The sequence below is a fragment of the Ictalurus punctatus genome, chromosome 25 (assembly GCF_001660625.3).
Source record: "Ictalurus punctatus breed USDA103 chromosome 25, Coco_2.0, whole genome shotgun sequence".
Taxonomy (NCBI): Eukaryota; Metazoa; Chordata; class Actinopteri; order Siluriformes; family Ictaluridae; genus Ictalurus; species Ictalurus punctatus.
This window is the reverse complement of record NC_030440.2, coordinates 7,590,420-7,611,736: the sequence shown is the minus strand read 5'-3', so window position 1 is coordinate 7,611,736 and position 21,317 is coordinate 7,590,420. Positions and strand designations below refer to the sequence as shown.

Below are 21,317 nucleotides of genomic sequence, written 5' to 3'. Positions count from 1 at the left end.
GGATACTGGATGCTAAAGTATTCGGTTACATTGTCGTCAAAATAATAGAATGATAAATTATTATTATATTTGTCTGGCTTTTCCTGCACCTGTAGCCTAACAGCTGAGCGCTACAGACCTGGAGATAGCTGTGAACAGCCTGCCTTTGAATGCGCTCCTGCATGCCAGTCGCTGTGTCAGAGTCTATCGAGCTTTAAACACATCAGATTGATTAAGTCATGCAGGCAGAGCCCCAGATGCCACAGCAATGAAGCTCCTTATTGCAAACCAGTGCTCCGCAATTTGGTGGCTTTATTGCGTTCATCTTGTTGCTGAGCTGTATGTACACTGATGGCATCAGCATGATGGGAGATGACGGCTGTTGCCAGGGTGACCGTGAAAATGATGCAGTCTGGGAGGAAGATGTAAAGTTTGCATTATCTATGTATAACATTGTGTGTATTTATAGCTTGGTGAAAAGAATAATGAGAACTGAAAATCACACTGTATTTTGCTTCAGGTGACCCACAGTTGCATACTGCCAGAGTTGTAGATAAATATATGCAGTAGGCATGCATAAACTCAGCATAATGCGCTGGAATTGTGCCTAGTTTGGATTTTTCTTGCTGATGCCCCACTGTGTCTAACAACCTTTCATTTCAACCTTTCAATGTATAGCTGTATTCTAAGCTCTAGACATTGAAAATGGAGAAGGTTAGCAGGGATTCGGTTCTTATAATGCAGAGGGCATTGTTATGCCCCAAGTGAATGATAATAATCAAACTTGTCATGTGCTTTTCCTTGAGTCGTTTAAGTTTTGAGGTCCTCTGTCATATACGCCAGCCCATGCCTTACATCTCAGCCATGCTGTTTGAGAATAGTGTTGAGCTTATTCACGTATTCATTTTGAATTATATTATTCAATTACAACTATGAATTATTTAGTAACTACTGTGAAGCAAATAGGAAAATTAGAGGTTATGTGCATAATTAATGCAAGTCAGGACCCACAGAAAGGTCCTGGGAGCTTAATAGGTTAACACTTCAGCTGGGCCTGTTCTTACAACTCTGTACTTAGAAAGATTTGGAGTACTAAGAGGTCTTCAAATGATCATGTGACCCGCCAGCTAGCAAATGCCCTTCAGCCACTGTCCGGCCTGCTTAGAATCACTATGCGTAATGTATAGTTCTACTTGTACTTGAGTAGCCACTGTAACAGAAGATGGAAATAATGGGAAGAAGTAGGCATTTTAGATTGTGGATCTCATGTACACATTTCAAAACTTTCCACATATAGTTTAAATATAATAGCCACACAAGAACACTATCACACATGCACATACAGTATACCTTGCGTACATAATCTGTCATGCTTGGGACATTTATGAGTTCACAAGAGGTGTGCGAGAGGCAACTTAACCCTACAATATATATCAAGTCTTCACAGGACAGTAACATCATCAGTGCTGACACTAAATGTATAAGGGGTTTGACTGTGTGGTGTTTTTGGTATTATTAACTTCTAGTTTGCTTGCAAGTAAGAGGTCACATAGACAACCATTAAGATGAAAGCTTTACATTAGTAAAAGTGACAATTAAAATAATAAAAATTTTATATATATATATATATATATATATATATATATATATATATATATATATATATATATATATATATATATATATATATGCATTGGGAAGCGTTGTTGCGTCACAAATTACTACTGAATGTCAATTTTATGCCATTTGATATAGTGTATCAATTTTATTAATAGGCTCTGTTTCAAAGAGCATAGAATATTAATTTGTCCAAATATGTCAAAAAAGAGAAAACAATTTCCATGGGGTGTGCTTATTTTTTCACGACTATACTGTATTTATTTGTTATAAAAAAAATTATAGCACTACAAAGTATTGTCGTTATAAGAATAGGCGACTGATACCAATTTTAACCAATCTGGCCGCTAACTGTAAGTTGGTTACATTTAGTGATTAAAAAAAAGCCCAGACTTGTTAGCAAAAACTAGAAGTGTGGCTTGTGAGACAACTTACATTCAATGCACAGTGTTATAAGGTACAACTATATCTTACCTCATCCACGTTCTCAAAAGCGTTGATGATGTCATATGGCAGGCAGGAGAGCAGGTCTATGACAAACCAGGTTTTCAGGTAGTTCATACGTATGAGTTTAGGATCTGATATGACCTCTCCACCAGGCCCCACAAATGTGGTGTGAAAATTAAGCACAATGTCCACCAGGAAGATGACATCCACCACACTGTCCAACACCAGCCAGGCCAGGTTGTTCTGTTTGGTCTTGAAGGAGACATTATAGGGCACCATGATGGCTGTATAGAAGGTGAGGATGAGGATGACCCAGTCCCAGGTGGTCTTGAAGGTGCAGTAGTGCAGGATGATATGAGGAGGAGTTTTAGGAGCCTCCTGTTTGTATTGTGGGAGGATGTCTGAGCCTAACTGAAGAGCCTGGGTAGGGGAAGCGAGAAAATGATGAGCCATAGTGTGAGATGATCATTTGTCTGTAACAGGGATAAAACTGCTTATTTGTGTTTTTCATGTGTAGTTTCTATAGTAAATGAGATCTGTTCTCCAACTGTGAGTCCCCTTTGAGTATCATTCACTATACAACATCCTTTAGCTCTCTTATGTAGAGGTACCATGGGAAATAACACAGCAGCAATACAGGGTTATAAAGGCTCTATGTGACACACTACATATATCAGCGCTTAGAAGAAAGTCGAGTCGACTTGCTATAGTCTGAAAATGGTAATGAAGCGAAAAAAAATCATGTGTACAAAAGGCATAGACCTTTAAAGAAGATGACTCATCAGTGATTTTGCTGTCCAGTGTAGAAAACTGACCTTTCTGGTCTGAGTCCGATAAAGAGCACTACACAGAGTGAGAGATACTCACCTCAGCCAGTCTTGAGTGCTTGTGGCTCACTTCAGTTTTGTTTAACGGTGCGAGTTGCTGGAGTGTGCCACGGCTGTTGGTCAGCGCTCTGGTCAGTCTTGCAAATTTGGTCCATCCTAACACAGGGAAATTGAGACAGAACGCAGATAAACAACCGTGAAAAACCATCCTTTTTAATATAATCCTCCTGTATATGTAAACCACTCAAACCGTTACACATATATGGAGGCCATGATTTAGTAAGACACAAATAGAAAGTCATTATCTGTGTGTGCAATCTTAATCTTAATAAATTATGTGTGTAATTAGTGAGCAAGTTGTGGGTGATTTGCAAAAAAAATTAACTATTGTGTGAATGATGTTCCATGCAAAAGAGACAGAAAGAACGATTTGCAAATGAGGGTTGTTTTTTTTTTCTTTTTCGTATGCACTAAATGTTTTAAGTATCTGTGGCGAGTTTGAATCTCAAAGAGACTCCAGGTAGAGTAAACCGAAATTAAAACTGAAGTACAACACCAGTTACAGGCAGTGAGACACATAAAATGTGCATTATGTTAATAAAGTAAATGGGAAGGAAAAATTCAAATCAAAGATTCTGGTTTAAATGCTCTTGGCATTGGATGTGCAAATGTGTGTAGAATATGCAATGTGAAAGTGATGGTAATATTAAGTAGTTATTTTGAGTAATTTTCAGTTTATTTTAATGAGGCATATTATAGTTAAACTCTCTTATCATTAAGATGTAGTAAATGGTATCATTTTTGTCGTCGCTGTGTGAAAGAGGCTTCTGGAAATTAAACACCTGCCCTTCATTAGTAGCAATTTGTAGCACTGAATAATTACTAATCTATTTGCATTGACATGCCCTGTATCTGGCAACTTTAGGCAAGAAACACTCCCAAGTTTATTCATGAATATTCATGAAGCCAAACACGCAAAACACGTGTTCATATAAAATATGCAATCCTCCACTGACCCTGTTAGTAAATCAGCTTGCATTATGAAGTTTGGTGTTTTTATACACACAAACCATTAGCAAATCAGGACTGAGAGCTTGAAGGGCTTCAGCTGAAAATAATTAAACGAAACTTATTTCCCATGACTGCAGTCTTTCTGACTACCTTTCCTGCCTTCAACAGTGAATCTCTGAGGTGGGAGAGGGGCAGGGGGGTTGCTTTGGCGCCTAGAGCTCTCTGTTCCTAGATCTCAGTCTCTTGTCTTGTTCCTAGATCTCAGTCCCTTGCTATATTCCCTTTTTTTTCTCTTAAAAGGAATGGATTACCAGCTTCTTGTAAGGCCATAAAATCAAACTGACTTCAAAATTAAAAGCACAACAGCACAGGACCACATAAAAACAAGAAGCATGGATGCAAGCTGCGGTCCAGGTTTGAACCCAGCCCCTCATCATTAATGTTTCATTAGTGAAATGTTATTCTTTTATTGAAAATCATTTAGGACCAAAGGTTTAAGGCAACATGCAGTACACTGGGGGTAATATGGTCATACAGCGCATGTAATCCCTGCACAGCAGAATAGTGGCTGCTTTCTGAAAGTCCAGCAATCAGCCTGCAGTACTGAGGAGATCAAAAGTCATCGTCTTGGAACTGGTATTCATCCCCGTGTTTGTTTAGTTTGAAACTGCAGTAGACTAGATTCATTCTGCCTACTACCTAAAGAGACTGAGATTTATAGTGTCAGACACTAAAAGCAGACTGGAGGAAAGACAGAGATGTGTCACCATTTTTCAATTTAAGTCACATCTCATGAATGTGCAAAAACAACAACAAGGGGAAAAGCAGCACAAAGTGGCACTTATCTCTTGTGACCATTTCATGCATTTCACAGCAATAGTACACAGGGGCTCTCTAACTGTGCAACCACATGCCACATGGGCTCGATAGAGGAGAAGGAAGGGGAAATCAGCCTTGTGTACTGATTGGCTTAGCTTCCAGCAGAGCATGCAAACTTAAAAAAGAGCCCTATGGCACGGTACCGAAACCAGACAGACATGTACTAAGGGTTTTAGGATCCGTATGCAGGCCATTATTGGTGAGTAATCTTAAGAAGATTAATATGAATAGGGTAGAAGTATTTCCACAAGAGACTTGAATAAATTGATGGAAGAAGGCAACTAAAGGGAAGGAGGGAGGTAAATAAGGGGTGCGGAAGGGAGGGGGGAGATTGTCCAAGCTATCTAGCTCATTCTGAGGGCAAGGTGATAACTGTATGAGACAATCAGAGGTCTCATGCAGCTTCCCACTAAGGAACAGTTATTCCCTTCAGAGTTCTGCTAGGTTGATCTGAGCTTTCTTTGCCTGGGTTAAGTAAGTCTGCCAAGCACAGGGTCAGCAGTAATCATAACAAATAGTGACAGAGTTAGAGATAGAAGAGGACAAGGAAGGAGAACGAGTGGGAGATATGACAATGTCTATTTGGTTTCTCTGTTCCCTCTGGGTTTCTGATTCAAGATTTCTCTCCATCTCACTGCTTAACTTCGTAACTGGTCGCAAGCATTGTGGTTGAGCAGCTTCTTCTGTCAAGATTTCATATTATTTCTGCATTTGAGGTCATTTTGTTATTATACAGCTCCCAATAACCAATGGTAAATGTTTCTGTGGTTCAGATACACACAAAGGCCCACACGTTCATATATACAAACTAATAACTCATATTTGGTACACCAAGAGGTTTAAAGATTACTGTAATATTATGTAACAAAAGCACACACGTGTATTTTACACTGATGTACATTCACTCTAACAGTTATGAAAAGCTGGTGCATATTTTATAACTTCCCCAAAAGCATTCCAGATCATGGCAGTGCATGCTATCCAAGTGGGACTTCTATTGCTTCTGAAACCAACACACACATCTAGGTCTGTGTACCCAGAGGCAAGTAGAGGAAAGTACACAGTGGTATGGAATACAGCTCCTAAAATAGCTCCTTACTACATGACTTCCTAATTACAGTGCCAGAGCTCTATAATGAGCATGTAATAGAAGCTTTAGCACATTATGAGAGCCTCTTTAACATAATATCAGCAGTAAGTACACAGACCAGCCTTCCCACTGCATTATGTTTACTACAAAACAATAGTAGGATACAACTGTCTTAAAGACAACCCAAAATTAAAACTACTTTTTTTACTTTGTTAATTAATATTGTGCACTGATTCATCATTTTCAATCACTTAAAGACAAAATTCTTGCACCAAAATGCAAATTTTTCCCCCTGCCTCCCAATATCATGCACATATAACCAGAAGAAACTTTGTGAAAGATTTTTGTCTTCACAGTGATGAGTCAAGCTAGATATAACCATGGAACATCTCATGGATGACTAGAGGAACATGAACCATGTTATATGTTTTATGGTAGAAAAAAAAAATGACTGAAGGTGCATGGTGGTTTAGTGGTTAGCACGTTCTCGTCACACCTCCAGGGTTGGGGGTTCGATTCCGACCGTGGGGGGTTTCCTCCGGGTACTCCGGTTTCCTCCCGCAGTCCAAAGACATGTATGGTAGGCTGATTGGTGTGTCCAAAGTGTCCGTAGTGTGTGAATGTGTATGTGATTGTGCCCTGTGATTGATTAGCACCCTGTCCAGGGTGTACCACACCCTGTGCCCCATGCTCCCTGGGATAGGCTCCAGGTTCCCCATGGCCCTGTAGGATAAGCGGTATAGAAGATGGATGGATGGATTTTCACCCTGAGCATTTTAAAGTTGTTGTTTCTTGAACCATTGTAGCCTACTGGAAGGCACAAGTAATGCACTCTTGCCCTAGAAGGAAATAAGTCAGTCCAATCCCCAAGCTCCACCCATGCCACTACTGATTTGAACTGATCTAACGAACTTACTTCATCTACTTACAGTAATATGGGACGAATGGTAGTCTTCACTGAACATCCCACATAGCATTTGTTTTACATTAAGTACAATTTAAACATTAAAGCATTTAGCATGCCAGCTAACTCTAGCTACATATTAACTGTATTTTCATACACACAACTTTTTTTTGAGTCAAATCTAATTAGTATAGCCAACTAAACAGCAACTAGACAGACATATTTTGATGATATTGTCTGTGTTCTGATGAAATTTACCACACAGACTAACTCAAAACTGGCTTTTTTCCTATTTTGGGCTTTGGAAAGTGGCAGAAAACAACACTCTTCTACTACTTCACAGTATTGAGTGTTGCTTTTACATGCCCCACAGCCACAACAAAGAGAGAAAAAAAAAACCTTTTCTGACTTTCATGTGTGAAATGACGTGTTTGTCTTTTTACATTCGGTATTTTCATGTCTTGACAAATTTACATTCAAGTATATGGGATTGTTTTCATGTGTTTCACAAATATGCATGGAAATGAAAATGTGACAATACAGCTAACAATTCACCCAACATGTAATATATGTATGTACAAAAACAACGGGAAGTCTGCCTTTCGACCATATCTGGAGCTTCAAATGCAAAATACGTCAATGGGAAATGGTGGCACACCTGCTCAAGTGCTGAAAGATTGACCGAGGTCATGGTGGATAGCAACGGTTACTAAGCATCAATTAGATAGACAAACAAGGCTATGCCTGGGATCAGTCAATCAGTGGTCATATCATATGGTAACTCTCCACAATTCACATGAGCCTTTACTAGTTAAACACTTGTGCAACTCATTCACCTTGATAAAGGTTGCAGAGGGGAGTCCCAAACTTAATAATCAAACTGGATTACTATGTATGTGCTATAAAATGAGCATGTATCATTTCACAGATATTCCTGAGTCATAAAGTGATGCTGAGTGGGTTGTCTACACACAGCAATGCACATACGGTAAAAAAAAATAAAGGGAATTTGTAAGAATCTACCATATTACAGTGGCTTGGAGTGCTATCGACTCAGAAAAGTCATGTGTAGTTGATGCTTGAGATGCTTGACTCAAGTCAATTATCACCAGAGTCTGACGAATGCTAGGAACTGAACATATCTGCAGTGTGGTTCTGTGCACTGTCATCTTGTGCACTGTTATTTGCCTCTTTTTTTTTTTTGCCACAAGGGTTTGTACACAGAAATTGTTCCATGACACATAGAAAATTCTTCATGATAATTTGGACAAGTAGGTACAACACTAAGGAAATGAGCACCACAGAGCAGGTGGAATAGAGAGGATAAGAAGACAGGTTCACTCCTCATCCTCTTTAGCCCTGGATGTCTATTTGAGAAGGGAGCAGGTGTGATTTTTGCCTCAACTCCACAGCTGACACCTTGCACCTGCTTGCCGTTCTGCCAATCTAACAATCTGACAGAAGCTACTGGCCTACTTTGAAAACTGCAAATATGAGTGTGTGTGTGTGTGAGTGTGTGTGTGTGTGTGTGTGTGTGTGTGTGTGTGTGTGTGTGTGTGTGTGTGTGTGTGTGCGTGTGTGTGTCTGTGTCTGTGTGTAGGTTTTGGGACGGTATTCTGCAAGCCAGGATCATGCCAAAGTTGTGCTTTAACTTAGAAGAGTTACAAGCTGATAAGGAAAGTAGCCACCAAATAGGGGGGTGGGGTCAGAGGGCAAGTAAATTATAGAGAGATCTGACACTTCCCATCAATCACACACACACACACACACACACACACACACACACACACACACACACACACACACACACACACACACACAAGAGGAGTTCTCCAGTGCTCACCCCTGTGCCGCTGGAAAAGAGAGTCTTCTTAAACACAAAGTGACAGCTTGTCCGTCTCCTGCTCTGTTCTGCTAATACAGACTGCAGCTCGCAACACTGCACAAATCAGCTCGGAAACAGCATCTCTAATTGACCTTGTAATGGCCCTTTCACACTGTATCTCTTTTTTACATAGTTCTGAAATTTACAGAAGAGTTTTCTTTATTTATTAGTAGTACTAGTAGTAGTAGTAGTAGTAGTAGTGTGTGCATTGTGAAACCGCCAGTACCACCAGTTTTTGATTTCATTGCATGAATGACTACCGGATTCATCAAAGTGTTCTAATACATCAGTAAAATGAGTAGTAATCACTAGCTTTAGGTATGAACAGGATTGGATACAGCGTGGGAGATCTGGATGGTATACTAGCAATTAGCCAGTAATGTTTAACTCACAGATCCCTAACCTTCAGTCCAGTGCATTTTAATATAAGCGCAGAACCTCTCCCTTCGGAGAAAATTCACATCAAACAGTGCATTTTGAGTCTTTTATCATGTCTGTTGTAATCTTACCTTTGGTGGTCTCATCCTCGATGGGTTGTTTGAAGACGGTTATATCCTTGAAGGTGCAGAGGAACAGAACCACTTTATCGTTTTCGTTCCTGATCGGCGCCACCTGCATGTATAGCCATACTGGGCTCCCTGATTTGGTCGAAGACAGGAGGTATGAAAATAAAGAAATCAGGATGAGATGATATGAGTGGTTGCACAACCACCGGGATGAAATAAAAGGAGGAGGAATGAGAAAAGTGGATATAATTTGGTGGATATAATGGTTTTATGGGTTAGATACAGAGAATAAATGAGAGAAGGAGTGGAGAAACGTGAAGCTGATTCATTAATATGTGAAATCTGCTGTGTAGTTGCCCAAAGGATCATTAAGCCACAGATTATCCAGATGGGCTTATCTTTAGAAAGTGTTTTAGAACTATTGATCCGAAGTGCCTATACAGACGATTGGGAAGTGTAAGATAACTGCAGGCTTTAAAAGCATTATCTAAGTTTGAGTGTCTACATCATGTTCCTTATCACACCAAATATACAATGAAGAATTATGAAACTTCTGAGTAAAGATTACGGAGACTCTCTGAGCTACACCATCGAGTACCAACAACGAAAGGTTCGTTCACACATGCAACGATTTTATCGCTGCAAGTCACCAGTTACTGTACTATGAAGTCACCAGTAGGCATTCCTGCTACTGGTTGCCATAGTAACATGGGTGGTGCAACGAGCGTTCCACTTTTGACAACAAACCTTTTTTTTGTCGCTAAAATTAAACGTTCTGGAGGGAGAGCGTTTGTATATAAAATTCACAAGTGTATATATGCATCATACTATATTCACAAAGGTGAAGCAGTGTGAGCTCGTTGCGATTGTGGCAAAAGCACGAGTGATATTTAGCTTACTTTAATTTCTGGTTGGAGCACAATTGATCAGAGCCATATCATCTGGTTTCCCACTGAAGCTAAGCAGGATTGAGCCTGGCCAATACCTGAATGGGAGACCTCCTGGGGGAAGCTAAGGTTGCTGCTGGATGTGGTATTAGTGAGCCCAGCAGGGGGTGCTCACCCTGTGGTCTATGTGTGGTCTAATGCCCCAGGGACACTATACTGTAAAAACAGATGAGACATTAAACGAGGTCCTGACTCTCTGTTGTCATTAAAAATCCCTGGTGTCCTGGTGAAATTGGCCTTTATCTATCATGACCCCCTAATAATGCCCATACCTAAACTGGCTGCATCACTCTCCTCTCCAGTAATAGCTGGTGTTTGGTGGGTGTTTTGGCGCACTATGGCTGCCGTCACAACATCCAGGTGGATGCTACACACGGGTGGTGGTTGAGGAGATTTCCCCCCGTAAAGTGCTGTGAGTGCCTTGAAAAGCACTATATAAATCTAAGGAATTATTATTTAAAACAAAATAATAATAATAATAATGAAACAATTTTTTTTTTGCAATTGAGTAAAATCCCAGTGTAGCTCCTATACTGGTAAGCGAGCATCACTCTCAGGGTGTCATTCACTATCTGTTCAATGGTAACCGGGAGCCGGCCTGCAGCTCCTCAGCCGTGGCCTCCATGTTTCCTGGTTGAAGTGTCCTTGGCGCTGCTCGGTCCAGCTTGCTTCAAGCCAGACACTTCACCAAAGATAGGAGCTACACCATGAATGTGTGTCGTTATTATTATTATTATTATTATTATTATTATTATTATCATTATTATTTTGTTTTAAATGCGCTAACACCATAAGCTAAGCTGTTTATTGGTGCTACTTCTGCTAGTGAGCACTGGATGCAACGGAACACGTGCGCTCTACTGTCACTCCCATTGGTAGTCGCTGCACCAAGTCACTACAAATTTGCATAAAATTAAACTTTTCTCAAATTTGTCACATCGTTGGACATGCCCACATCTAGTCACCAATGGTTGCTGTCGCTCATGTCGATGGGAGTCGGCAGTTCTCACTGAACATGAACGGTCTCTGGACGCTTTGTCATTGCAAGTCGCTGTATATGTGAACGTACCTTAATTCAGAAATGATTAAACCCTGAAGAATGCACAAATCTACAGGTGTACATGGATAAATGCTACACATCAATTACTGGGGAAATAGTTTCAAAGAGTCTAAATAATAAGGTTGACAATAATCATGCCACTTTATAAGAAAAAGACAGTTCACTTTAGTTCTTCCTTTTATTATTGCTCACATATTGGACATATTTCATATATTCAATGTTTTTTTTTTCCCGGGGGGCTCCTTAATACTAATGGTCCTAGCGTTTTATTATACTGTTCACTATACTGATCAATTTATTGAATCATCGTTATTTTTGCTTGTGTCTGCAAGCAAAGACTGAATTTAGAATGCAGAAAGCTCTTCCCGTAATAGCTAAAGTACGTAATAAATAAAGAATGATTTCTGCTTTAAAGTGCCTCAAAAGAGTGTGCGCCTCTTAACGCTGTATCCTGTACACCCAGCTAAAAGCCTTAAACATAATGATTGCCTGCATGTAGTCCTGTAATACTCACTGTTCTTCTTATAGAGCAGGACTTCAAAGCAATTGGACTCATAGCTGTCAAAAGTCTGTCTGACTTTGTCTATTGTCTTCTTGTCTGTCAGTTCACCATACATAAAACTGCCAGAGGTGAAGTCAGGAGACGGGGTGGGAGGGTCAAAAACAGAAAGGAGGAAGGGAGGGGGGGGGGGGGGGGGGTTGAGGTACAGACAGGAAACAGGGAGCAAGAGAGAAAGAGAAAGAGAGTGTTAGGTGAGTGAACACACCTGCACAGCACAAACACAAACAGCCACTCAACAAACTCTTTGTCTGTCAATGTCAATTAATATAGTGTGTGTGTGTGTGTGTGTGTGTGTGTGTGTGTGTGTGTGTGTGTGTGTGTATTTGTGTGGGTGTGTGTTGCGTATGATGGGTGCTGACACTGGCTGAATGATCCCACAGTTCCACTGTTTGTCTTCATCAAATAAGAGATTGAATAAACACGCACATACACACTAGTCTGCTCAAAACACACTGATCTCACTCTTCATCCTTAAAGCCAGTCCAGCCATTTAGTGCGCTCCTTTCTTGGATTTAAGCCTAGTGCTGAACTAAATTACACGGTCAAAGGGGTCTCTGCTGAAATGCTCATGTACACAGCTGAATCAGTATGTGCTAAATACATGTTCTGACATTAGTACTCAATAATTTAAATAAATAAATTAGCAAGGCAAGCTCATTCATCTAATTACACAGGTGCTTGTAACTTCTGTATTTACCAGACGTGTTTTTAATGATGATGATATAAAAGAACTTTCTCATTGCAGCCAATAATGAAGAGTACTAAAACCAAGCCAGTACTATAATAACAAACTGACTGGATTTTAGGAACAAATGTGCCTCAGGACTTCCTTGGATGGCTTTCTAATCTTTTCTGAAAGGAAAACTATAGAGTTCTACATAGAGTCTTAAAGAATTCCCCAGACGGACAAACCAAAGAAAGGTCAGTTTCAACTCAGGAGTAGGAACACTAGTTCAATAACTTGATTTAAATCCATATTAAATAAATATTTCTTTAATCTTACTTACTATACACACTCATATATATTTCTGTGGGAAAAGTAAGTACACCCCTACATTTATTATGTTTTCAAATCCATAAAATTAGAATCAGGTGTTGAAGATTGGGTGCCAGTGATTATGTCTTATTTAAACCCCTCTCACATCTGTCTGGTGTTCCCTTTGCTATTGAGGTGTGTGGTGTCATCATGCCATGATCTAAAAAGTTCTGTAAGGCCTTCAGAAAAAAAAAAGGTTGTGGATGCCTATGAGTCTGGGAAGGGATTTAAAAAGATCTCCAAATTATTTGAAATACATCATTCCACTGTAAGGAATATCATCTACAAGTGGTGCAGATTTCAAATTACTGCCAGTTTGTCCTGGACTGGCCATCTCAGCAAATGATAATTAGAGGCCATCTGTCCAAAAGTTGAAGTAGAACAGAAAGTGACTTTTCATCAGGATAATGATCCTAAGCATACTATCGAATCCACCAAGGAATGGCTCAAAAAGAAGAAATGGAGGGTTATGGAATGGCCTAGTCAAAGTCAAGATTTGAATCCCATTGAAATCCCATTGAAATACTGTGGGGGGGATTTGAAACGGGCAGTACAAGCAAGAAAACCCTCAAACATCTTGCAACTGAAAAATATTGCATGGAAGAGTAGTCAAAAATTCCAGCAAGCCTGGTGGACAATTATGCGAAATGTAGTTTTTAAAATGCCTACAAGACATTATTTCTGCTAAGGGGGGGTTTACTAGCTTCTGAGGCCAAGGGTGTGCTTACTTTTTCCACAGAAGATTATCACATCTATTGATATTTCTGTTGAATAAATGATTGAAAAAGCTCATTTTCCTTGTGATTTTATTCAAGTGTATCAACTTTATTAATAGGCACTGTTTCAAAGATGATCAAATGTTTGCTTGTCCAAATATGTCAATAAAGACAACAATTTCCACAGGGTGTACTTATTTTTCACATGAATGTATGTTATAGCAGCTATAAACAGTAGTTCCTTCACCAGCCTCTCTCTCTCTCTCTCTCTCTCTCTCTCTCTCTCTCTCTCTCTCTCTCTCTCTCTCTCTCTCTCTCTCTCTCTCTCTCTCTTTAAGTTTATAAGACAAAAAAAATGCAGCTTGTCAAGTTACTAAGAAACCGGAAAACGTCCTCCATCCAGAAGACTTCCCTGTCTGAAAATTTTTAAAGTTACAGCTTCACCTCTCACTGTTACAAAGCACCTACAGTTGAGACTCCTTTGAAAAATGCTAAACAAATGTCAGCTCACATCATATCAACAACTACATATGCTTGTTTATTTTTTATCCAGTTATGTTCAGGTCTTTTATACAAGTCTCTGTGTAAGTTGCCACTATAGAAATGCTAACCTGCATTCATTTAAACCTGTAATTTAATCATTACAGCTGGACCTACTGTCAGAGCTGCTGATATAGAAAAGTAATCAATATCTTCTGATCAGTCAGATTTGAGAATTGAATAGACATACAATTTTCTATATTCTATTTATATGTATATATAATTTTCTCTTTTCTAACAGCAGCTCTGACAGTAGTGCCAAATCACATCATTTCTATGCTAAAAAAACACTGACTCAAAGATATATTTTTTAATGTTGTAAATGTTTCTATAAAATTACTGGTATGGATAAACTTTCTGTAAAGTGAAGGTTTATTTAACATTTATGGAAAGAGACCCCAGTGTGTATGTGACTCCATTGTGTAACAGCCAGAGGTAAAGCTGTTCCTTTAGGTTTTCTGCAGCCGAAAATGTCTTCATTACAGTGGACTTTATGTTTTTCAGTTAATCAGTGACAACAACAAAAAGTGACAGGCATTTTTATTTTATCTCATTCATTTCAGGAGAGAGAGAAAATGAGTTAATGCACCACTGAACAGGCAAAAAAAAAATTGACAAGTTCCTTAAAAAAAATTGTCAATGATAACAAATTATTTCCTTCCAATAGCTTCTCCAAAAGTGTTTTATTTCTCTTCTAATTAGAATCACAATCACGTTTATTTTCTAAATACATTTACATATATAAGGAATTTGCCTCAGTATTTGGTTAAAAACACACCACATTCAGCACAGTCACATATATATGTCCTTGTGGTAAGTGTACATGCAATGTTTATCATTTATTAGCTAAATGTTTTTACACACATACATAATATTATATACTGTATATAGATCTAGACATAGATTTGTAAGCTATAATACATATACTACATAATTATAAATGTGTAAAAAAAAAAATCATTATTATATCTTATAATATGCATAATAATAACATACCATCTTCCATATAACTTTATTCAAGATGAGCTCTTGAAAAGGGTTTCAGAAGGGTTCTCTGGCTAGTTAAGGGTTCTTAGCATCCTAAAAGAGTTTTATTAGGAACCCTTTCTGATAGGGAATCCCCCTATAGGGCTGTAGGTTCCTATAGACAAGCCTTAGTAGTATTAGAGTCAAGCTTCTTTACTAAGTAGATTTCAAATGACAAAGGACGTATCAGAAACAAGGACGCTCCGTCATGGACATCTCACTTAGCTTAGCCGTCTTTTACGTAGATCTATCACAAAGGTCTCCAAGTGGTTTCATAAGGAGGAAATCAGAAAGTTGCTGTCCCCATGGCAACTGGGCAGAGAGAGATATTTAGGACCCAGTCGGAGACTGCAGACAGGTGGCTATGACTCACTAAAAAGGGAGACACAGTTATCTTCTTCTCCTGCTTTTATTCTCTCTCCGTTAGCCTGATTATTGTTGGGCACATGTGTGGTTACGGAATTATACACGAATTACGGCACTCTTTAGCACAAAGCAGTTCTTCTCTCTTTAAAAGTTTGTGCTTGTTTTCACACTCCACTCATTACTTTGCCCTCTTTAAAGAGTGGAATCACAGGCGTAATGACTTCAGTGAGCTGTTACTGGTGGGTGCTTTCACAGGATACAGTATCAGATCCACATTAGTTTTATTGCTTTGGCTGGCAATTCTCGTGCCAGCTCCATCTCTAAAACCCCTACTGCTCCCTAAGTTACTTGGATAAGCTCTCCATTTCAGTGGGTGTTTCCACTCAGGTGACTGGCAACCTATGGGTCTTGTTGGGCAACAATAAGACACTCTAAAGAGAAGACTGGGGAATTTATCATGGAATGGCCAGGTGAAATAAGATAGCACAAGTGTGGCTCCAAACATTGCAGGACTGCAGTGATGCACAGTGAGTTTAGAGCCACCACCTACAGAGATAGGGGGGGAGAAGTGTGGCATTTCCCCTTCAGCACTGCAGAGGAAAGTGATAATTATGGCTCGACCAGTCAGCACTGACCTGGAGAACCAGCAAGTCAGTGCACAATAAAATTGGTCACTTTTGATTTAAACACAGTGGAACATGTAATGGAGCGTTAACACCCCCTTTTCTGTGCTCTCAATATCAAACCCTGATTGGTGCTCAATGATACTGCAGATTCTCTCCAATATTATCATCTAAGAGGATCGGAGAGGTATATATATATATATATACCAGCAGTGTAACCAGTGTAAGCCACTGCAACAGAAGAGTGAGCACTTCCTTTTTTTTTTTTAATTAGGGGGATATAATCCAGTCATTTTCTTTCTAGATAAATAAACATTAAAATATTTGTGCTACACATAATACGTGCAGCCTCATTGGATCAGACTCCATTCCATACAGAGAAAAAGTGCTGAACTGGATTGCTATTTATAAACCCTTCCATTCGTTCTGCAAACACATAACGTTACACATAACATTCATAGTCAACTTTGCAGAAATCTGAAACATTTATATGCACAAGGTATCGGGGTGAAATTTCAGCATAGTGCAGGAAAGTGCCGTTTCGGTACCTTTGGTTTATGTGAACGGCAGGTTGAGCTGAGCTCTGCGTACTATAATTGGATAAAAATGCAAATCACAGCATGGCACAGTGATGATATATTTCCACCATGCTTTATAGAGAAATGCTGTCATTTGCAAATTATACTTTACTTTTATTTTTACTTTACTTTTAATTTATTTCCAGAGTCAAGATCCATTAGAAAAGAAACATATAACAAAACCACACAAAATGACCTACAATACAAAACATTTCAAAGAGACAGTTTATTATATTATCAAATGTTTTCCTTCAGCAAAGGCAATTGTTGAATGCTGTCTACAGTATACACACAGCGCCCTCCAAAATTATTGACACCCTCCGTTAAAATGAGCAAAATAATATTTATTTAAGTACCACATTTATTTTCTACAAAACACTGGTTTAAAATGACCTGTGCAATGAATAATTTGTGCCAGCTGGCCTGGCGAAAACTACAGTCTCTTCTCTTAATGTCTAACAAGGTTGAAAACTCTTGTAGAGAGATCTTAGTTTACTCCTCAATGAGGAATATTTTAAGCTCCTTAAAATGTATGCTTAGGTTTGTGCATGTGGACTTCCTTCTTCAATTCAGACCACAGGTGTTCAACGGGATGGAGATCTGAGACTGAGCTCATTGCAATACAGTGATTTTGTTGCTTTCTTTAACCATTTCTGTGTCGATTTAGAAATGTTGGCTCATCATCTTGTTGAAAGCACTATCTATGGCCTGAACCTCCTAGCAGAGACAACCAGGTTTGGGCCGTAATATCCTGAGTTCAGGCAGATTTCAAGATGTCATCAATCTTAACAAGAGCCTCAGAACCCCCAGCTCCAACACATCCGGCTCCATATTTTACGGTGGGGTATCCGGTGCTTTTCTATGCAGTCCTCTTTTATTACTAAACATGCTGATGCTGTGCATAACCACAAAGTTCAAGTGCTGCTGCTTCCTTGCAACACTATTTCCGACATAGGAAATTTTTGTTATGACCTTAATCGTGCTTAACGGTTTTTTTTTGTTTGTTTGTTTGTTTGCTGTTTGTTTGTTTGTTTTTTATAGTAATTATCTGATTTGTGCATGTTACTAACCTTTGTGTTGAACATTCTTTGTTTTATCCGTGGTAATAGATGACAAATGTGTGCAACCCCATATTTATACCCCAGAAAAAGATGACACGGTTAATAGCAGCAACAGAGAATTTGTTTTCATTTACTTTAAATATTTAATAAGGGTGTCAATAATATTGACATAAAAAAATATAATGACTTATTTCTAATGTGCTCTAATCTAATGTGGACAAAAGTAAGTACTTTCTGTTATTTGAGAGGAAGGTTTTGATTATTGTGTGGAATAAAAATCTGTTATAATATCAGTGTAAAAAATAAACCATAATAGTAATAGTAACAACACTAACAATCAATAAATAATACAACGAATGGTATTTGCTCAAAAGGCCCCCACACATAGCAATGGATATTTAGAATAGATTTAAAAAAAATCTTTGTCCACATATTCATTTGAGTCTGAAACGCGATTATTATTAAAAAACACGTTGACATTTGATGATTAGACGATTGGTTCATTTCAAGGACAAGATTTTTATGGCAAATCAGGGTAATATGCAAAAGAGGAGAAGAATAGGAGGCACAATAACATTAAGCTGTAAATTCAATCTAGCTGAAATTACATTGTATTATTGTGATTTTTGATGATGGCTTAATTACCTGAAAAAACACCATCATCCGTCAATCAGATTTCAGTGATTATTTGACAGGGTTAACATAACTGTCATCCTGAAATTTGAATGGCATGTCCTCCTAGAACAGACTACACTCACCTGCAAGTACTGCTCTTCTGCATGACCTCAGCCCTGTGGTAGCCAGACAGCTTGCAGAATCCGTCATTACTGTACACTATAGGCCACTCGACGATCTGAGCGTTACCCAAGAGAAAACTGGTCTCTGCAAAAGAAAGAGGGGATTCAACTAAAACAATGTACAATAGAGACCCACAGTAGTGCTGCTGGTACAGTTTGATAATGAACACCTTCTCAGAGGCATTATGTGAAGACAAAAATGACAAAGAGTGCACAGCATGCACCTGGCATTTGAATATGAATATTACAGTCCAAGAAAAGAAATATTAACAAGAGCTTCTGCAATTACGTTGTTAAGATCTGCTGTACTTGGCTATTTCTTAGGAGCTCAAACGTCCAAATCCAAATCTGCCCACATTACTATGCTCATGGTTGCAGCGGTGCAAGGGAAAACAGTTCACTTGCTCACACACACACACACACATACACACACACACACACACACACACACACACACACACACACGCACACATGCACACATGCACACAAGTGAAATAATCTCAATCAGTTCTAATTAATTAATGCTCTAATTAGCCACATTAATGATTGCTGTTCTGGCATCACAACAAATGAAGCCAGATGCAACCGTTACAGTGGCTGAAATAATACAACAGCAGTGGGGGGAAAAGAGGACTGACGGTGTAAAAGTACTCCCAATAAAGCTGAGCTCAGCCCAAAAGTGCATCCTTCTAAACCATGGCATAAAAATAGACAAACAATGAGGACATTGTGTCAGAAAAGAAAAATCAGTGCACATTTTGTAACAGAAACATCAAAGAGCATAAATGAGCCTTAGTGCAGAGAGTCAACCTGCTGAGTCGCAACCAGCCAGGAAGAAAAGGTGGAGAGAGAATGGGAGGGAGAGTAATAGAGTAAGAGATGTAAACAATGAGAAATAGAGAAAGGTAGAAGTAGCGGGAAAAAGAGGAGCCCTTGACAGCCATTAGTGGAGGTGGCTGCTTTTCTTCGTGGTTGAATAAATTCTACTCTCTCCATTCTCCACCTCCCTCATGTGTGCAAGCCTGGCTGAGAGGGGGAAAGTAAAGCGATGGATGCATGCTGGGGACTCATTACAGGGGCCGCCACAAGCAGGGCTCAAGTGTCAGGGACCAATAGAGAGGGAGCACTGCTTAAGGGCCTGGATGATCCAAATCCTTTTTATAGATTCAGTCTCTGTGATATGAAAACTGTGTCACTGGTGATATAAAGATATCCATCTGAACAAACAGACCATGCTTGCTAATGGAGTCACATCCAGGCATGAACCAACACTGCCTGGGGAAGAGGCAGGACAGCAGGTCCGATGTGCATTGAAGAAGCATAAAGTATGGACGAGCACCTCAACACTAGTGATGGTCCAGTACATTCTACAGTTTAGGATTACATCCTAAGAGCACAGTAACAATAATGATGTAGCCACATGGCTTTTGCTATCTAGAAGAGCTGCATACAGGCCCACAGTGTATAGCCGCCAGGTTCAGGCAGCGTAACACCCTTGGATTAAACCACTATCAGACCACTTCCGCATACATGTCCCTATGATTGATACAGGAGAGAGAGAGTATGCCCCTCCCACCCAGAGAGCACAGGCAATTTTGCTGTCTTTGACTTCTGGCCCCAGATGGCTGTGGCATCATCAGGCTTTGAACTAATGATCTCCAGACGATAGGGTGAACACTTTTCCGTTGAGCCACTATGGAGCCAAACCTACATTTTCCACCTCCAATGTCTCACTTGGGCCACCACCAACTTACCCGTTGGACAAAAATGCCATATTGACATGATATTGCAATGATATTGCTATGTACTGCAATTTTGTCAAAATTTGCTTTTCGGATCAAACCAGTGCCACAAATGATCAACAGACGCATAAAAAGTGGAACCTCTAAGATCAATAAGAACGCCTGCAGAACTCAAAGTTATGCTTTTTTAAAACAAGTCATTTGCATATTGCAAACTTCTACAGTGACAGAAAGCAAAGGCGAATATCGCGATAACATTTAATAAACAGTGCCTTATTCTCTAGCCTGGGTGAAAAAAAAAACCAGGTACAAAATGAAAAACCACTGAAAACAGACAATAATAATGACTTTCACAAGCCACGGCAGTGTGCTATCTGTTTAAATTACTCAGCTCAGTCGACACCTGTATCTTTACTGGATTACCTCAATCTATCTTAGTTTCTCAAGACATCACTGTCTTCTCATGCCAGCTGATGCCTACTTAAAATAAACCTTTAACATATGCACTAATTACGAATCTGGTCCCTGGTGAAGCTCAAGACGCTCGCTCATTCTGCACATGGAGGAAGTGCTTTCTGCCTGCAGATGGGATGCTGGCACAAGCTTATCATTTGTATTGTGAATACAAGCCATATTGAGAGAGATGAAAGACACAGCACCATGGGTTCTGGCTCCATGTGGGAGGCCAACAGGCAGCTCTCCATCTCTGACAGTTTACTAAAAATAAATAAATAAATAAATAAAAACATAGGCTTCTTCACACATACGCATGTACATTTGGCAAGCAATTGCAACAGATATTAAGTAAATATTCTATAAATGGCTATATGGGACAGTAAGTCATGGAGTTTTACTGTTCATTGGTTTTAGCACATACATCCCTCAAAAAACATAACATAACATAACATTAATCCTCAGATACCTATGCACTCTTGAGCTGTTCTAATCAAGTCAGATAAAATAATAAGTCTTATTTGCCAAACATACATTCCTTCTCCATCTTCAATTGACCCTTTCCATGTGTCAGCATTTAACGAGGAGAAAGGACTGCTGGCATGTGCAGAATGAAATAGCCAATGCCAATCTTTTATCCAACGCTAATGCCAAGAACTTAGCTG

The 21,317-nt window shown here is 39.3% G+C and overlaps 1 protein-coding gene across 1 annotated transcript in view; it reads right to left on the bottom strand.

Annotated features, from left to right (window-relative positions):
- The window catches only part of kcnh5a (potassium voltage-gated channel, subfamily H (eag-related), member 5a), an 80,074-nt gene that overhangs the window by 53,787 nt on the left and 4,970 nt on the right, over nucleotides 1–21,317 (bottom strand). Inside the window, exons 2-6 of the mRNA XM_053675892.1 lie at nucleotides 18,419–18,542; nucleotides 11,667–11,773; nucleotides 9,149–9,277; nucleotides 2,911–3,026; nucleotides 2,071–2,463 (exon numbers count right to left, since the gene is read on the bottom strand). Of these exons, the coding sequence (XP_053531867.1) occupies nucleotides 2,071–2,463; nucleotides 2,911–3,026; nucleotides 9,149–9,277; nucleotides 11,667–11,773; nucleotides 18,419–18,542 (869 nt within the window). The remainder of the gene's footprint in view (nucleotides 1–2,070; nucleotides 2,464–2,910; nucleotides 3,027–9,148; nucleotides 9,278–11,666; nucleotides 11,774–18,418; nucleotides 18,543–21,317) is intronic.